Source organism: Frankliniella occidentalis, unplaced genomic scaffold, assembly GCF_000697945.3.
Source record: "Frankliniella occidentalis isolate FOCC.00 unplaced genomic scaffold, Focc_3.1 Scaffold16, whole genome shotgun sequence".
Classification (NCBI taxonomy): domain Eukaryota; kingdom Metazoa; phylum Arthropoda; class Insecta; order Thysanoptera; family Thripidae; genus Frankliniella; species Frankliniella occidentalis.
In genome coordinates, this window is record NW_026267146.1 from 2,099,397 (window position 1) to 2,114,765 (window position 15,369).

The window sequence follows — 15,369 nt, forward strand, 5'->3', positions numbered from 1 at the left end:
AAATAGAACAAATATTGAATTTTAAAACTTACTTGCACTGAAAAAGGAACACAGAACGTTTTGGAAAGAAGAACAACAACAACAGGAACGTTTATGATTCTCATCTACAAAGCAGCAAACCGCCGGCACCGTTTCTCTCCAAGAAGGCAGTGCCGCAGACGTGCCTTCTTTCCGGTTCGACGTTGAAAGTGAGTGCGTTAGGCAGTCCAAGCAATTTTAATCGTATTTCATCCCTTGTTAATTTATCGTACGTGTTTTTTGCGTTCCACATTTCGGTTTATTGATCTCAATAGTTTCTGTGAAAGCCGGTATCGTGGGTTTTTGATCACTAATCAGTTATGATTCCAACCTAAATATTCTGATCACCTTACTGTGGAGTGGCGCTGTTCACGTTGTTATGATTTAATGAAAATGCCTTTCTTCTTCTCTGTCGAATTACTTTTTACTGGAATTCACTAGAATCTTTTATAGCCTTATTCTGTATTCGAACTTCTTTTACATCCCATTATCGTGAGCTTGTTTGTTGCATTACTAACACGTACGGTGATTTAACCTCCAATTTGATCCTCGTATGCCGTGTGGCTGTTTCGCCTAACTGGTTTATTATTTTAAGGGCCTCTTTCCTAAACTCGCGTCTTTCGTAGCTCTTATTTCTCCAGACGCCTGTCTACCATTTCCAGTTTCTTTGTTAACATTGTTTTTTTTCTCACTTGTTGCAGTTATAAACACCCAAAATGGGGAAGATTATGAAACCGGGCAAAATCGTGCTGGTGCTATCCGGCCGATTTGCAGGACGGAAGGCTGTTGTTATCAGAAACTATGATGACGGTACTAGTGACAAGCAGTACGGGCACGCCCTTGTCGCAGGTATTGACCGGTACCCTCGAAAGGTCCACAAGAGGATGGGCAAGAAAAAGATCCACAAGAGGTCCAAGATAAAGCCTTTCCTTAAGGTTTGTAGTTCTGACTTCTGTTTGCCATTTAGTTGGATAGTTGCAGAGTTTTCAAGAACTTCCGTTAACTGTTCAATTTGTTTTGACCAGTCAGCTGACACAAATGAAATGACTCAATTTCCAGCATCAGGTCTTTACAAAGAATTTCTTTTCTATTTTGCAGGTTGTTAACTACAACCACCTGATGCCCACCCGGTACACCGTAGATATTCCCCTGGAGAAACTTGGACCTAAGGACCTTAAAGACCCTGCTAAGCGCAAGGTTCTCAGATTCCAGACCCGTGTGAAGTTTGAAGAAAGGTGAGTTCTCTATTCACCTCACTCTTACAAACTATTTGGCAACAGTCAGGTCTAATATGTAGAACACACTTGCATGTTGAGTATGTTATTGTGTTCTGTAATGTATGGTAATGTTCACACATTGTCAGTGTATTTGCTGTGCAAAGGATATTAGATAAAAGTCTTGACACCTTGCCATGGACTGTTATTAATTCTACTTCATTTTGTTTTTCATTCAGGTATAAGGCAGGCAAAAACAAGTGGTTCTTCCAGAAGCTCAAGTTCTAAAATAAACTATTGTATATGCACTTGTGCAATAAAATCCAAAAAAAACAACCTGTGTTCATACCTAGCCTTGTCAACTTCTACACACTATTTAAGTTGTGACTAGTTTGACATCTATTTACATCAACACCACTTAACATCACTTTCCAGTTTTGCAACTTTCAGCTCATGATTTTTAGTTCGGAAATTTCACATTGCATTGTTTCCTTATTTGCTTCAATGACAATTTCTGTCAAACTCATGCACTGTAAACCACTACATGTCTGGTTGAGTTATTTCCATTTAAACTAAAATGCACAATGGGCCTAGACAGGGGACTGCTTCTAATAGGGTGTTGCAACGAGGAAAAGAGTGTAAATCTCAGAAATAAAATTAAAATAAACAAGGTTTTGGAAATTGGCCAATGTGTTCCAGAAAATTGTCAAAAATCTGAAATCTATCAAATTGCATTTATAACTTTCGTTTAATACGTTTCCGTTGCGCGATAAGTTACAACGTCCTGGCCGCTAGGTAGTGGGAAGAGATCTGATAATATTCTCAATACTATATAAACACACAGTTCTGGTTTCTTTGCGTGCCTATGATTCAACATAGTAGTGTGACCATGTCGTTCCTGGTTGTGTGGAACCGAGAAAGCACGGGCTGTAACATCACCTCTAAAATAAGGAACTCTTATTTTGGCTTTGAATGTTTCCGTAAGAGGGGTTTAATTATAGTTGCGCTGACAGTGTGTGTCACAGGAGCGACGAAGCGCGACCTTCCTCTGACGATGGTCCGAGGGATCTTTCGATTTTCTGTTTTCGTACAGATCTGGGGCCGTATTGGTGTCTCGCATGAGTGACCTTACAGGCAGTCGTGTTGGCACCTACAGATGGCCTGAAGCCTGGACTCCATGCCTAAAGAGCTAGAGAGCTCTCCTGGAGGGAACTCCCACCCGCATTGCGCGCGCCGCGCGTGACGCCCTTCTCTCACGGTGTCATCTCCAGAGCCAAACAACACTGACTCCAATCCACACAAGGCAGACTCTCGGCTAAAATTTGTGTGCGAGTGAGTTTCATGTGGGTGATTCTTGACCATGAGACATATCGGTCAAGAAGCGGGTAAGAAAATCCAGTAACCAATAGAATTATCATCCGCAACACATCACTGTGTCATTGTATTGTAAAAAAATTCACATTCTTACAAAGGAATTCTACCACACACAACCATACTATTATCATTAATAGTACTAGATTTGAATCTAAAGGATATTCCTATAGACAGAGATAATAATCCTTACTGTACATTTTTGAAGATTTTTCAAAAGGAGAGAAAAAAAAGAAAAAGACAACAGAACACATCAGGGAGGGCTGAATGAAATATATTGCTATGAAAAATTTAGCAATGTGATAAATAAGATGTTGGTGAAGTCTATAATTTAAATTATACAATCCAGAAGTATTGCACTTTTAGGGGGAGAGGAATCTCCATATAAAAATATTAGTACAATAAATAATCCTTCATACCAAGGAAACAATCACATTTAAAAAATTCATTCAACATTGGCATGAAAAAGCTGTCCATTTCATGTCAATGACGAAAATCAGATTTAAAACAGCCAACTACTTGACTGTAGATAATCTCATGAGAAAAACAAACTTTGCACTGAAGGCTCAATACTTTTAGTTTCCTGTCACTGGTCAACAGAAATTAAAACGGCACACTGGCATTACTGCCTTCTCATTCAGCCATACCATTCAGCTTCACAATAACAAAACAATAAATTAGAACACTAACAGAGATATTGAATTATGTTCATCTTAACTTGCTATTGACACTTCAGGTTTAGTACATGTCTCCAGCTGCCAGAGCACTCAGTGGCTGACCAAGTAATCCAACACCCACTTAAATTTCACTCAGTCATCATCAATCACAAGAGAATAAATCTCACATGGTGATAATTTAAGAACACGCTACCTAAAACAGCAATGTGCTCATTCCTCCCATTTCACTCTGTTCTTTAACAAAGATTTCAAAGTACTGGTAGATGATAGTAACTGCTAGAAGAATACCAGTTCCTGAGCCAATGGCTCCCATGAAGTCAGCCAACACTGAAAGAGCTCCAATGCAGAGACCACCAAATGCAGCTGCAGTTGGGATGTAACGGTTGAGCTCGTGGATCAGGGAATGATCACGGTGACCACCCATGACCATCTGCTGGTCTTTCAGTTGCTTGGCAACCTGAAAAGTAAAATTAAAGAATTAGTAAGCACAGTGTCTTAGGTATTTTGAAACAAAGTCAGTCAAATAAATTTTTCTGAACTTACATCCTTAGCTGAAGACCCTGACACTTCAATCCATGTCTTGGAGAAGAATGCACATGAGCCCAGCATAAAGATAATGTAGAGAACGGCATGGACGGGGTCTTCCAAAATGTGTCCAAGGTTTTCAGGTGGAGACAAGTAGTAACAAAGACCACCAACAGGGTAAGCACGGGCAGGGCCGCCACCACCAACATCAGCCCACACTCCGAGCAGGTTCACGAGGAAGTTGCCATGGAACTTGACAGCCAACATCTAAAACAATCCACGGATAAATATGAAAAGTACTGCTAGTTTGAGAATATTATTTTAATTTCATAACAAAAATTGTTGAAAGTACCTGAGAGATGACGTAAAGGTTGGATACAAGTGCTGACTGCAGGATGATAGGAATGTTAGAGGTGTAGAACAGCTTGATAGGATAGCTACTGTACTGACCACGGTACCGAGCTGACTTGATAGGAAGGTCCACACGGAAGCCCTATGTAAAACAAATAGTTTAAGTGTAATATTAATTATTATTTCCTTAACTAGTTTATGTAATTGAGAATTGATATGGTAATTAGTAAGAACAAAGTTAGTACCTGGAAGTATATGACAACAGCAAAGACAAGGATGGTGGCCATCAGATTCATAAGGTTGGGAAGATTCTGGCGGTAGAAAGCTTCACGCAGAGCCCTGACTTTGTCCTGACGAGTGGCAAGCAGATGGAACAGAGCAATAACAGCACCTTCAAATTCAGTGCCTCTTCCTAAAAAAGAAAGTTTTGTTTAGACTAGTAAGAATTAAAGTGAAATAGTACTCAGAAAACTTGAACCAATTTACTTACCAGTGTTCATGGTAGCAGGGCTGAATGCCTTCCAGACAATCGTTTCACAAATGTTGGTGGCAATGAAGAGGGAGATACCAGAGCCTAAACCATAACCCTTCTGCAGAAGCTCGTCCAGGAGCAACACGATGAGACCAGCAACAAAGAGTTGGATAATGATGAGCAGGCACACTCCGGCACCAATATCAGCAGGATCACCATACATGCCAGTCATGACATATACAATGGCTTGACCAACAGTGATGACCATACCAAACACTGAAAACATAGAATATAAGTAAGTATATGGAAAAAAAAGACAAAGCAAAATTATCACAAGTTGGATACATACATTTCTGGGCACCATTGAAGAGAGCTCGGTCTTTTGGTGTGTCACCAACTTCAATAATCTTTGCACCAGCCAAGAGTTGCATGATGAGGCCCGATGTAACAATTGGGGAGATACCCAGTTCCATCAGAGTACCACGATTTGAAGCCAGAATAACTCGAATCCAATAGAAGGGATCTGCTGAATCCGAGCTCATAATGCCAAATAAAGGAATCTGTTTAGAGCGTAAGGAGACATTAGTACAAAAAATATATAATGTTTAAAACAATTTATCAGTGACCAACACATTTAGTGAAAAAATCTAAAATCAATGATTACTGTGAATGGAAAAGTTTACTTACTTGGCAGCATACCAGGAAGATGAATAAAGTTATAGCGGTCCATAGTACTTTTTCTCTAAATTGGATCTGTAAATAGAAATAATGCAGGAGTTGAGCTGGCAGTCATAGGAACCATATGTTTGACAACAATAACAGAAAATTTCATGAATACAGAATATTATTTAGACAATTTATCTTCAAGCCTTCAGAGAATCTCTTACAATTAAAATTGATGAATGGAGAAAAAGATGACTTGGGTCATTCAGGAATACGATACAGAAAAGTAGGTTAGACCAACAAGTCCATACAAGTGTCAAACTAAGTGAAACCAGAAACTTCAAAATGCAGATATAAAGGGAAATATAGAACTTGAACAAACTTTTATACAGTAGTGTTATGCATGAGAGGGATGATAATAGAAATATGCTGGAGAAAGATTGGACACCATAAGGTGCCACATATGCAAGATGGGGAAGGCAACAGAGAGAAGGGGCTGGGTAAGAAACAATATGGTACAAAATTACTGATAAACTCACCTTTCTTTCTGGTTTAGCTATTTCTGGCAGAATACTGCAGAAAGGCTTGATCACCTCTAAAAATTTAACTGAAACAAACAAGAAAAACACAATTTAAGTACCTAACGGGACGTACAGAAAAGAGGCTCAACACCCACAGCCGGGAAAGAAGAGTACAAAATAATAGTGGAGCCATTTAGTAAAATGTAAACGTGTCAATGGTAAGAGTCTATTTTCAAATATTTACAATGAAATACTGATCCGGCGTCAGAGGGACCGTTAGTTACACAGACACTTTCATAACCTAAGATGTCAAAAACTTAGGAAATATCCATTTACTAGCACTAAAACTACAATTTAAACTGCAATATACTCACTGCCCATGTTTGCAGGCTAAAACCGAGAGCTCCGTAGGTACTCTTCGGCCCTCCTGCCTGTCTTACGTTCAACTACACAAGAGCTCGACGTACACTGTGGCAGCCGACCATCGGCAAGATTTTCTTTACACGTATTCAAAGCTGGGGTCACGTGACCGCTGTGTTGGCTGACGTTTCACTCCGACTGGCTACGCGTTTCCGCTTCCACTCGAGCCGCCCAGGCTGCCACCTTTCAAACTGCTCGCCGGCAGAGTACTTTGTAAATGCTTTACCTGTTGGTCTCTCACGCTCTGTAGCCAGTTTCTTGTTACCCGGTGGAGCTCATCAGAAAAATCACTCGAGAATCAGAAGACTATGACCGCCGAGAAAAGTATGAATAACTCCGAAGTCGCCCAGGGAAACGGCGGGGTATTTGAAAGGGAGCGCTGAGATCACTGCGTGCGCACAAAAGCGTAGTGTAAACTTATGTTACGTATTGACGTCAAACTTTTGTTAACCATTTAGGTACTGATTCGTTGAATAGAATATTTGTGACCTTTGAGTATTGACGACAAACATATCTGGGGCCATCCGGCCCGGCGGCGAAGAAGGGGCGAGGAAGTCCCCGAAAACCGCCAAAAACTGATGTTGATGGAGGGGGGAGATAATGGGTACCTCAGACATCCACCATGTGAAAGCCGGGAAAATGGACTACAGTAGTGTAGTTCGCTGCAGTTACTTCACCGAACTGTCTTCTGTAAAACATCGTAACAGTACACGTAGTAAATAAGGACTGTTTCACAGCAGCAAAGGGAACGAGGGACTTGAGGAGAACCCGTAAGAACTGAGAAGTAAAGGGAAAGCCACGGGCTAAGGATGTGTATGGAGTGTGGATGGAAACCGCCTACCTGCCTGGAGAAGTCTGGTGGAGCCCCTGGAGGCGGTGGTCGACCCCCCACCAGTCGGCGTTCGCTCCCCGCCGTGACACCGTGGGTAGTTGGTTCCACAGAGACTTCACGGTAGTGCAGACGGGACGGCCAGCGAGACCGCGCGGCGCCGCAGAACCAGTGGACAGGCCAGGGTCGGACAGCAGGTACCATGACGAGGGCACTCGCACGTGCAGCCGATGGGGTCGCCCGCGCCATCTCCGCAGTCGCACTATGCAGGTTGGTGACACCAGGAGACAGACCAATGCAGTTTTCTATTAGTCGGTAAAAAGCAGCCTCAACTCACATGAACAGTTTTGTTTATGTCAGTGGTTCACTGAACCTGCTCACACGATTCGACAAAATTATTTTTTTTGAAACGGCGTCCTAAATTGTGTGTATGAATACGAGCCTCCAGTTGTCTCCTCCTATGGCGACACGTCGCGCCACCGGTTATTCGTACGCCCTTTCCCCCACATGCTTCGGTCGGTTAGGGGTCGTCCCGGAAGAACGCCCGTTTTTTACGCAGATTCTTTCGTCAAATGACGGGAGCTCGGCGCCTGCGAGACGCAAGGTAGGCCGACCCGCAGCACACGCATGCATCGCAGGACAGATGTTGCCTACCTAGTGGGCGCTATGAGAGCTCTCGGAGCCTGAACATGGCAGCAGGTTCGTTATACGGCGAATGACCGGGACGTTGCTTGCTGGACTCCCACTACTCGCGGAATACGTGTGATAACAAGGTTCCCAGCCGAAAGTTGGAAAACCACTTCACTGCTCCGATAAGATTCACCCCGCGCACGACACGGCGCGGCGCCCCCGCTCCAGGCCGACCTGTCCCAATGCATGCATGACGCAGGTGCAAAAGGGAGGGAGGGGGGGCTTACTCCATGCCCAGATTCGATCCGCGTGATCGCCGACCTGGACCTCGGCTCTCTAAAAGCACGAGAGAAAACACGACCAACCACGACTGCTCGATGCCTGCGGAAAAGACGACAAAGCGGACGTTAGTGCTTTAGGCGTCAAGGCCGAGAGCCACCTGACGCCACGCGCATAAGCGCGAGACCAGCGGGGGGCGGGGCGTCGTGGGTACTCACCGCCGCTGGAGCCAAGCAGGACCCGGAGGTGTAGAGGCGCGGTAAAGTGTGACTGTGACACTCGCTTATATGATCTTGTTGCAGCTGCGTGCAGATGGCGCTCGCTCAGGCGCAGCCGCAGATCCAGCAGGTGACGCCGCCCTCGCAGCATGGCGAGGGCCCACACTGGGACTGTGGGCAGAACATGCTGTACTACGTGGACATCAGCGGCCAGATGCTGCACCGCTACGACCCGGCCACCAAGGACCTAAAGGCAGTGCGCTTTGGTGAGCTAATGTTTTTTCCCCCCAGCCCACCCTGAAAGAATCCAACGTTGGTGCGGATTCTCTTTTTTTTCATCCCGAGACGGAGCAGATCAGTTTGGTACGGACACGGTAGCTAATTTGGGGTGAAAGGTGAAAGGGCTGGCGGCGGGGAGTGAGGTGCCCCGCGGAACTCAGCTGCGCCCTGCGCCTCAGCGACGCGGCGCCACACCAACTGGACCGGAAACGGGACAATAAGACTTGATCCCCGACCGACTGTAGTCCTCGGCCTGCCTCTCTCTCTCTCTCTCTCTCCCTCTCACTTTATCGCCCGTCTTTATTTCGGAAAATAAAAAAAAATAAAATAACGGGGCACGCCGTACGCCGGTCCCGCCCGCAGCTCTTGCTTACGCCGCGCACCCGCGGCTGCCTCCGCGACCACAAAGCGACGGCTGGCCTGGGGTGCGGCCCGAGGGGAATGACCAGAGTGTCTCCGCGTGTGCTTGCAGACGGGCCCGTGAGCCCCGTGGTGCCGGTGCTCGGGACCCTGGACCAGCTGGTGGTGGGCGTGGGCACGGACCTGGTGCTCGTCACGGTGGACTGGGGCGCCCAGGGCGTCGAGCCGCACGTCAACCAGACCGTCACCCTGCTGGCGTCCGTGGACCGCGACAAGCCCGACAACAGGTTCAACGACGGCAAGGCGGACCGCGCCGGCAGGCTCTGGATCGGTATGTATGTGGGGTGGACGGTACGGTGTATGTACAGTGGGCGCGCTGTCTGACTATGGCCTGACGTCCTCTTGGTGCAGGTACAATGGGTCCGGAGCCGGTCGTGGGCCAGGTGACGCTGGGCCGCGGGTCGTTGTACCGCTTCCAAGCCGCCAACTCGTCGGTGCGCGGCAGCGAACACCTGGAGGTGGAGAAGGTGCTGTCCCCGGTCGACATCTCCAACGGCCTGGCCTGGAACGACATCGAGACGCTCATGTACTACATCGACACGCCCAGTGGACGCATCGATGTGTTCGATTTCGACCCGGACAAGGGGACGATTGGTGAGTGCTTCCTCGCTTGTGAGGCAACACGGAACGGGCGCGGGGGGGGGGGGCAAGCGCATGGCGCATTTTGTGGAAGGTTGACGTGGAGCGCCTGGTGGGTAGGCACCGCGTGCGCAGGGCTGCGCTCGCCGCACTCCGTTGCCTATCCAGCCGGGCGCTCTCTTGGTGAGCTGAGCTGACGAGAGTTTTCCCGGTGGGCAGCCAACGGCCGTCCCGCCTTCGACCTGAGAGCCAACAACATCACCGGTCACCCAGACGGAATGACCATGGACGCAGACGGCAACCTGTGGGTGGCCTGCTTCGACGGCGGTCAGGTAAAAGGAGTCGTGATTGCCTACGTGCTGTTTTAGACTGGTCAGAGCCGCCGGTTAACAGCCGCTCTCCTCGCTTCGACAGGTGATCAAGGTGGACCCGGTGGCCGGGCGGCTCCTGCAGCAGGTCCCCATCCCGGCGTCACGCGTCACCTCGGTGGTGTTCGGGGGCCGCGACCTGTCCACCTTGTACGTCACAACCATGAACAAGGGCCTGTCGCCGGAGCAGCTCAGGGAGCAGCCGGCCGCGGGGTCGGTGTTTGCTGTAACGGGACTCGGCACGACCGGCCGCCGACCGGGCAGTCGCAAGGCTGTCGTGCGGAGGTAGAGGGTAGTGCTAGCGACAAGACAGTCAATGCTTTTCTTTATTTATTGCCCCTACCAAAATATGAACACCACTTACACTAACAGTAATTGAGAAACAACAACATGAAGGTGAATCAATCACATTGACTGGGCACACACACACACACACACGCGCGCAGTTCAAGGCGGACGGATATGCAGGAGGGAAGACTCCACAAAGGTTGGAATACAACTCCTGCTCACTCCGATGGGTATAGCAGTAGAAACATTCAATGCAGACAAAAGATATCGGTATCAATTAATGAATCATTAAAAATATTGTGGAATGATGGAAGGTAACAAAACGAGCATTTGTAAATAATGATAATAATAAACAAAAATACAGACACAATTTTTTATACTGTAAATCCAAGATATTTGAGATTAAAAGAATCAGGCTTATAAATCTAATAAAGACACTGCCCAAAAAAAATATTTAAAAAAAATTCAGTTTTGCTTTTTATTTTCTTCTCCAACACTTTCATCTATTTCTTTAGTGGAATTCATAGGACAACTACTATCATTATCAGCCGTATTTAAATTTTTCTTCTTCAGCGGCATAGGACAAGAAAGAGCTGGTTCTTGCATTCGTCGACCCCAAATCCGATACACCAGTGGTTGGATCACCATTCGGAAAATGAATAGAAGAGCTGGGATGACAAAGCATGGTACACACACCATTATAGGGAACCTAAAATTAAAAATGACATTGTTGGCAAATATAACCTTTGGTAGATACTGCAGTTATAGCCGTGCAGAGCAGATATCCACAGCTACTTAACCTTTAAGAACGGATTCACGGCAAGCATAACATTACCTTGAATCAAATCAAAACAATCCCGTGGTTAAAAGTCGAAAGTCAAATGAATTTCGGGTTCTCAATGTTTTGCAAAAGATAAGAATTACTCTGTCACCAGTTAAGAAACGAGAAAAGTAACGTTGCTGACAAAGCCAAAACCCAAACTAGTAGCAGACGCTACGGAATGCCAAGGCAACCAACACTGAAAAGCTGACTAATAAAAATAGAAGTATACTTTCTGACTCAAAAATTAAATCATGCTTTAAAAACTAAATTCAATACAATATTTATAAGTCAAATTACAGGAGTATATTGTTCAAGACTATTTTCAAAATCTGATCAAAATATAATGCAATAGTTGTGGTTGGTAGAACTTATAGCAGACAGGGTAAACAATAACAATAACATAAACAAAAACATCGTCACAACACCACGCAAACATACTTTTTCAGGTTAAAGTATCCTCTTTATTTTATTGATCAAAACCATTAACTTTTACATCATATTTGAGCTGTAGTTATCACTGAAATGGCACCGTCCAGATTAGAAGTAAATTTACGAAGGCTTCTCGTACAGTGTGAACTGAGGGCCAAAGAAGATATACAGACAGATTGGAGACTCGACAAGGTAGGTACATGTCACCGATATTCTGTAGCAGCGCTGTCAAACCCTACGTTCCTTGTCAGCACATACTAATATTTTACTATTATTATGTGACGTGAATAGACGACCTCTTTCATTCTTTCTAACACTTTAATGTTATTTTTTCATTTTCTTTGCCTGCTTGCAGTACATAGGGACACTGGATGAAATGTTACGGAATCTTCAACGCATGCCCAGGTATGATGACACTTATTTCTGTTGTGAAAGTTGCCTTTTTGTTTGTGTTCTATTTAGTGTTTGTTTTTTGTCATACTATCAATTTTCATTAAACTCATATATTTCAGTAAACCTGCAAAGGAAACACTAAGCGAATATGGACGAAGAGTTGACTTTTTGAAAGGTCTCATTCATACTCAAAACTTGGTAAGCATTAAAGATACATCCTTATATTTTGTATCACACTGCTTCAAATGTATCATTGCCTCCACAGTCAACTCCCGAAGAAAAAGTTGTCGCAGCTCAATTATTGCAACCTGAGCCTCCTTCCTCTGATGTCATTACAAAAGAAATTCATCAGAAGACTACATCTAAATATGCAGAAGAATTACGTGATGAACTGCTGTCTTCTGGATCAGGTTCTAGCATTTTTTAGGCTCCTGAGGGTTTCTCCTTGTATTACTGAAAAGGATATTTCTAACAAACCCCCTCCCACCCCCACCTTGTTGCAGATGGATCCAAATCACTAAGGCAACGTAAATCAAGTAAACCTTCATCTGGAGAAGATTTGGATGCTCTGTTACGCCACCACCATGCCGTACAAGAGAAGATAGCCGAGGACATGTTATCGCTTGCACGTAATCTCAAAGAACAATCTCATCTTGCCAGCACAATTATTAAGAGAGATACAGAGGTGATAGTGCTCTCAGAAATATCGAGTCCTTTTGGATGTAGCCTAAGTGCTTGTCTTAACTCAAGATCTTTATCATAGGTTGTGGAACAGTCTGGGTCCTTAACTGATGCAAATTTTGAACGATTAAAATTGGAATCTGCACGGTTAGAAGAACATACAAAACGGGCATGGAGGTGCTGGATGTGGGTGATGATAGCTGTGGTGGTCATTATATTTGTTAGTAAGTATAACCCATTTTCTTATTAAAAATTTGTAAATTTTCATGAAAATTGAAACTTTAATATTTACTTTCAGATATGGTAGTTTTTATGAAAGTTATGAAGAAGAAAAAGTAATTCGAAGTTTACACGGTAAATAAACTATTTTATATGCAAAATACTTTGTGCTCTTATTTGTGGAATGAATTGTTGGTTAAAATCCTGTGTCACCAGGACAGAACAGGAGAAAAGGTCAATGACATTTCAGTTTTGGGCTAGTCTCCTTTATTATAGCATAACCCCAGTCATACATACATACATAATACTGACACCACTCGAATGTGATACTTAATATGGACAGACAGGGTCACTAAGGAGAGCCTCCACCAATGGAATCTAGGGGAACTTGTCAAAAAAGGGGAAGGGGGGAGGGACACTTATGGAGAGGTAAATTAAAAAAAGAACATTTGGAATAAGGTAACCTAAGTTTAATTAAATAAAAAGTGTTACATGAGCGCAACACAATGCACCACTAACATTTCTATACAAAATGTAGAACAGAATTACAAAATGTTTATATTGAGGTATATTAATGCAAATGTTTTGAGACCCGAGATAAGCCAACTAAAAGAACTACAGATCATGCATGCCTTTCAGGAAGTTAAGAATCAGGTGCAGAAATCTAGAGCAAATGACATGTGCATGTATGTAATGGCATACAACACAAATTTTGATTCAAATTTGGGCCTGTAACATTGTTAGAATTGAATTTGATTTACTGGTATTGAATTTAACGCGTCAAAATTGAAAAGTTAATGGGCTTGGAACAATTGGCCTCAGTTTCAAAGGGCATATAAAGCACTTAGAACACTACAAACACACACACTGAATAAAGAATTGAATCCAGTCTTAAAAACCAAACATCATATATCCTCGACAATCATCTCCAAAACTCCCTGGCAGTGAAAGTAGATGTCCGATTGAACTATAAGAAGACACAAGTCCTCGGGAGTCGTCATCATTGTCGACATTCATCCCACATAGTGATATAAAAACAAAAAATTTTAAAAAGAAAAGCTGCCTGTAACTTAAGCACGTTCTCCACGGATTCGCCGGGCCAACTGGATATCCTTCGGCATGATGGTTACACGCTTGGCGTGAATGGCGCACAAGTTAGTATCTTCAAAGAGACCAACCAAGTAGGCCTCACTGGCTTCCTACAATGGTGTGAAAAACAGAATTTAAGAAAAGAATGGAAGTGTTTACACAGCAAAATGCCCAGAAAAAAACAAACCTGAAGAGCCCCAATGGCAGCACTCTGGAAACGCAGATCTGTCTTGAAATCCTGAGCGATTTCACGAACAAGTCGCTGGAAGGGCAACTTGCGGATCAGCAACTCAGTAGACTTCTGGTAACGCCTGATTTCTCGGAGGGCAACAGTACCAGGCCTAAAACACAGAACATTAAGGTAAGTCACATACGAGAACAAGTGCAGCAGTCATTTGAAGTGAGGCATAAATTGGGAAGCATGCCATGAACAGCGTGACAAGTGCTTTTAGAAAGTAGATTACATCAACAGCTAAATTGTACCTGTAACGATGAGGCTTCTTCACTCCTCCTGTAGATGGGGCACTTTTACGTGCAGCTTTGGTGGCCAGCTGCTTTCGGGGGGCCTTTCCTCCCGTAGATTTACGTGCAGTCTGCTTGGTACGAGCCATGTTTCAGCCTGTAAAAGAGTTAAGGCAGATTTAAACGCTGGGCAACCCACACTGAGGTTTAGAGTGCACGATTTAGAACAAAATCAAAAAGATCTTTGAAAATCGATTAGCTCGGAAATGTAAAGAAAAATTTCCTACTCGCGGAGCGGTTCACTGATGTACAATGTACAATGCACTAGTATAAAACCAAGATGGCGGAATCATCATTGTAGTGAACGGATTCTTTTGGCGGGAGTAAGGTAACCGAAACGTAATAGTGTTGCAAACGGATGTATCAGAAATAACGTTCATGTTCATTCCCAAAGAATAATCCCATTCCACCGGCATAGTTTATTGCACCACTAGCTGAAAACTTGATATGAGCCGCAATGTTATGACAACCTCCACTCCCCCCTCCGTGAAACAACAACAGACTGAATGGGAGATGTCAAACTAAAGGAATCACGAAACCGGCGGTGAAAGTAAACTAGACATTGGAGAACAAAGGAAAATACCGTTCAATAACTGATCAGGTTCGTTAGTTTCTACTAGAACACCGACATTCAAAACAAAATATCAGGGTCGAATGACCCTTGTAGACACAGATGATGAATAGCACGGGCTACACCATGAGGCGCACGAGATAACTTCGACTTTATAAGTTAATCTTGCACTCATCCGTCAATTTTATCACTTAAAGTATAGAACGGGGCTCATAGAGCACACTAATAACACCGTTTCCTACCTGAAACTCGCTTGAACGATGAAATGCAATTGAACACGGAGCGTACCGACGTTTGCCTGTTTCTCCAAGATCCAAGCTGCACAGCGTCACTTCCAGGCAGCCCTCCCCTGATTGGTCAAAATAAGCCGCCTCCTCATTGGTCAGAGGGAGTCCTGGTCGTGTCGTCATTGGTTGAAATAAGACTCGCTCCCATTGGTCGATTCTAGCATTTGGAGTTCCTCCTTTCGGAATACATCAGCTGATCCAACTCTCTCTCTCTGAATTTTTATAAATTCGTG

At 44.2% G+C, this 15,369-nt stretch overlaps 5 protein-coding genes across 14 annotated transcripts in view; 3 read left to right on the top strand and 2 right to left on the bottom strand.

Moving 5' to 3' along the window:
- LOC113208463 (vesicle transport protein USE1) overlaps nucleotides 1–12,830 on the top strand; it is a 14,257-nt gene extending 1,427 nt beyond the window's left edge. Inside the window, exons 2-8 of one of the 9 annotated variants that reach the window (XM_052264117.1) lie at nucleotides 11,416–11,566; nucleotides 11,730–11,779; nucleotides 11,887–11,965; nucleotides 12,033–12,177; nucleotides 12,271–12,452; nucleotides 12,531–12,672; nucleotides 12,747–12,830. In XM_052264117.1, coding sequence (XP_052120077.1) covers nucleotides 11,468–11,566; nucleotides 11,730–11,779; nucleotides 11,887–11,965; nucleotides 12,033–12,177; nucleotides 12,271–12,452; nucleotides 12,531–12,672; nucleotides 12,747–12,787 — 738 coding nt within the window. In that variant the 5' untranslated portion in view covers nucleotides 11,416–11,467 and the 3' untranslated portion in view covers nucleotides 12,788–12,830. Of the gene's footprint in view, nucleotides 1–11,338; nucleotides 11,567–11,729; nucleotides 11,780–11,836; nucleotides 11,966–12,032; nucleotides 12,178–12,270; nucleotides 12,453–12,530; nucleotides 12,673–12,746 lie in introns of those variants that run through there. The other 8 variants (XM_026425474.2, XM_052264113.1, XM_052264110.1 and 5 more) reach the window with 8 other exon arrangements.
- On the top strand, nucleotides 47–1,568 carry LOC113208446 (60S ribosomal protein L27). 2 transcript variants are annotated; one of them, XM_026425440.2, is made up of 4 exons: nucleotides 47–188; nucleotides 720–953; nucleotides 1,117–1,253; nucleotides 1,472–1,568. In XM_026425440.2, the coding sequence occupies exons 2-4, from the start codon at nucleotides 735–737 to the stop codon at nucleotides 1,518–1,520; spliced, it is 405 nt and encodes a 134-aa protein (XP_026281225.1). In that variant the 5' UTR covers nucleotides 47–188; nucleotides 720–734; the 3' UTR covers nucleotides 1,521–1,568. The 2 variants fall into 2 exon arrangements, with proteins under 2 accessions (XP_026281225.1, XP_026281233.1); XM_026425448.2 differs by having other exon boundaries at nucleotides 129–247.
- On the bottom strand, nucleotides 2,644–6,352 carry LOC113208908 (protein transport protein Sec61 subunit alpha). Its single transcript, XM_026426163.2, has 9 exons — nucleotides 6,187–6,352; nucleotides 5,831–5,898; nucleotides 5,316–5,381; nucleotides 4,978–5,188; nucleotides 4,647–4,904; nucleotides 4,402–4,568; nucleotides 4,158–4,298; nucleotides 3,824–4,072; nucleotides 2,644–3,737 (listed from the first exon to the last, which is right to left on the bottom strand). Exons 1-9 carry the CDS (start codon nucleotides 6,191–6,193, stop codon nucleotides 3,474–3,476), a joined length of 1,431 nt encoding a protein of 476 aa, XP_026281948.1. The 5' UTR covers nucleotides 6,194–6,352; the 3' UTR covers nucleotides 2,644–3,473.
- Nucleotides 7,156–10,589, top strand: LOC113208457 (regucalcin-like). The gene is made up of 6 exons (XM_052264109.1): nucleotides 7,156–7,331; nucleotides 8,273–8,454; nucleotides 8,940–9,158; nucleotides 9,239–9,481; nucleotides 9,686–9,798; nucleotides 9,881–10,589. Exons 1-6 carry the CDS (start codon nucleotides 7,264–7,266, stop codon nucleotides 10,121–10,123), a joined length of 1,068 nt encoding a protein of 355 aa, XP_052120069.1. The 5' UTR covers nucleotides 7,156–7,263; the 3' UTR covers nucleotides 10,124–10,589.
- A 292-nt stretch (nucleotides 12,831–13,122) lies between the features above and the next one.
- Nucleotides 13,123–15,248, bottom strand: LOC113208472 (histone H3.3A). Its single transcript, XM_026425486.2, has 4 exons — nucleotides 15,092–15,248; nucleotides 14,240–14,375; nucleotides 13,944–14,097; nucleotides 13,123–13,866 (listed from the first exon to the last, which is right to left on the bottom strand). The coding sequence occupies exons 2-4, from the start codon at nucleotides 14,365–14,367 to the stop codon at nucleotides 13,738–13,740; spliced, it is 411 nt and encodes a 136-aa protein (XP_026281271.1). The 5' UTR covers nucleotides 14,368–14,375; nucleotides 15,092–15,248; the 3' UTR covers nucleotides 13,123–13,737.
- Nucleotides 15,249–15,369: the final 121 nt, after the last annotated feature.

Coding starts and splice junctions, on each gene's coding strand:
- LOC113208908 (XM_026426163.2), bottom strand. Junction 5,382..5,830: donor TAGCTAAACCAGAAAGAAAG/GTGAGTTTATCA, acceptor TTCTATTTACAG/ATCCAATTTAGAGAAAAAGT. Junction 4,073..4,157: donor ACCTTTACGTCATCTCTCAG/GTACTTTCAACA, acceptor GGATTGTTTTAG/ATGTTGGCTGTCAAGTTCCA.
- LOC113208472 (XM_026425486.2), bottom strand. CDS start 14,367: ATGGCTCGTACCAAGCAGACTGCACGTAAATCTACGGGAGGAAAGGCC. Junction 14,098..14,239: donor AAGAAGCCTCATCGTTACAG/GTACAATTTAGC, acceptor TCTGTGTTTTAG/GCCTGGTACTGTTGCCCTCC. Junction 13,867..13,943: donor CTGCCATTGGGGCTCTTCAG/GTTTGTTTTTTT, acceptor ACACCATTGTAG/GAAGCCAGTGAGGCCTACTT.
- LOC113208457 (XM_052264109.1), top strand. CDS start 7,264: ATGACGAGGGCACTCGCACGTGCAGCCGATGGGGTCGCCCGCGCCATC. Junction 7,332..8,272: donor TCCGCAGTCGCACTATGCAG/GTTGGTGACACC, acceptor ATCTTGTTGCAG/CTGCGTGCAGATGGCGCTCG. Junction 9,799..9,880: donor CCTGCTTCGACGGCGGTCAG/GTAAAAGGAGTC, acceptor TCGCTTCGACAG/GTGATCAAGGTGGACCCGGT.
- LOC113208446 (XM_026425440.2), top strand. CDS start 735: ATGGGGAAGATTATGAAACCGGGCAAAATCGTGCTGGTGCTATCCGGC. Junction 954..1,116: donor AGATAAAGCCTTTCCTTAAG/GTTTGTAGTTCT, acceptor TCTATTTTGCAG/GTTGTTAACTACAACCACCT. Junction 1,254..1,471: donor CGTGTGAAGTTTGAAGAAAG/GTGAGTTCTCTA, acceptor TTTTTCATTCAG/GTATAAGGCAGGCAAAAACA.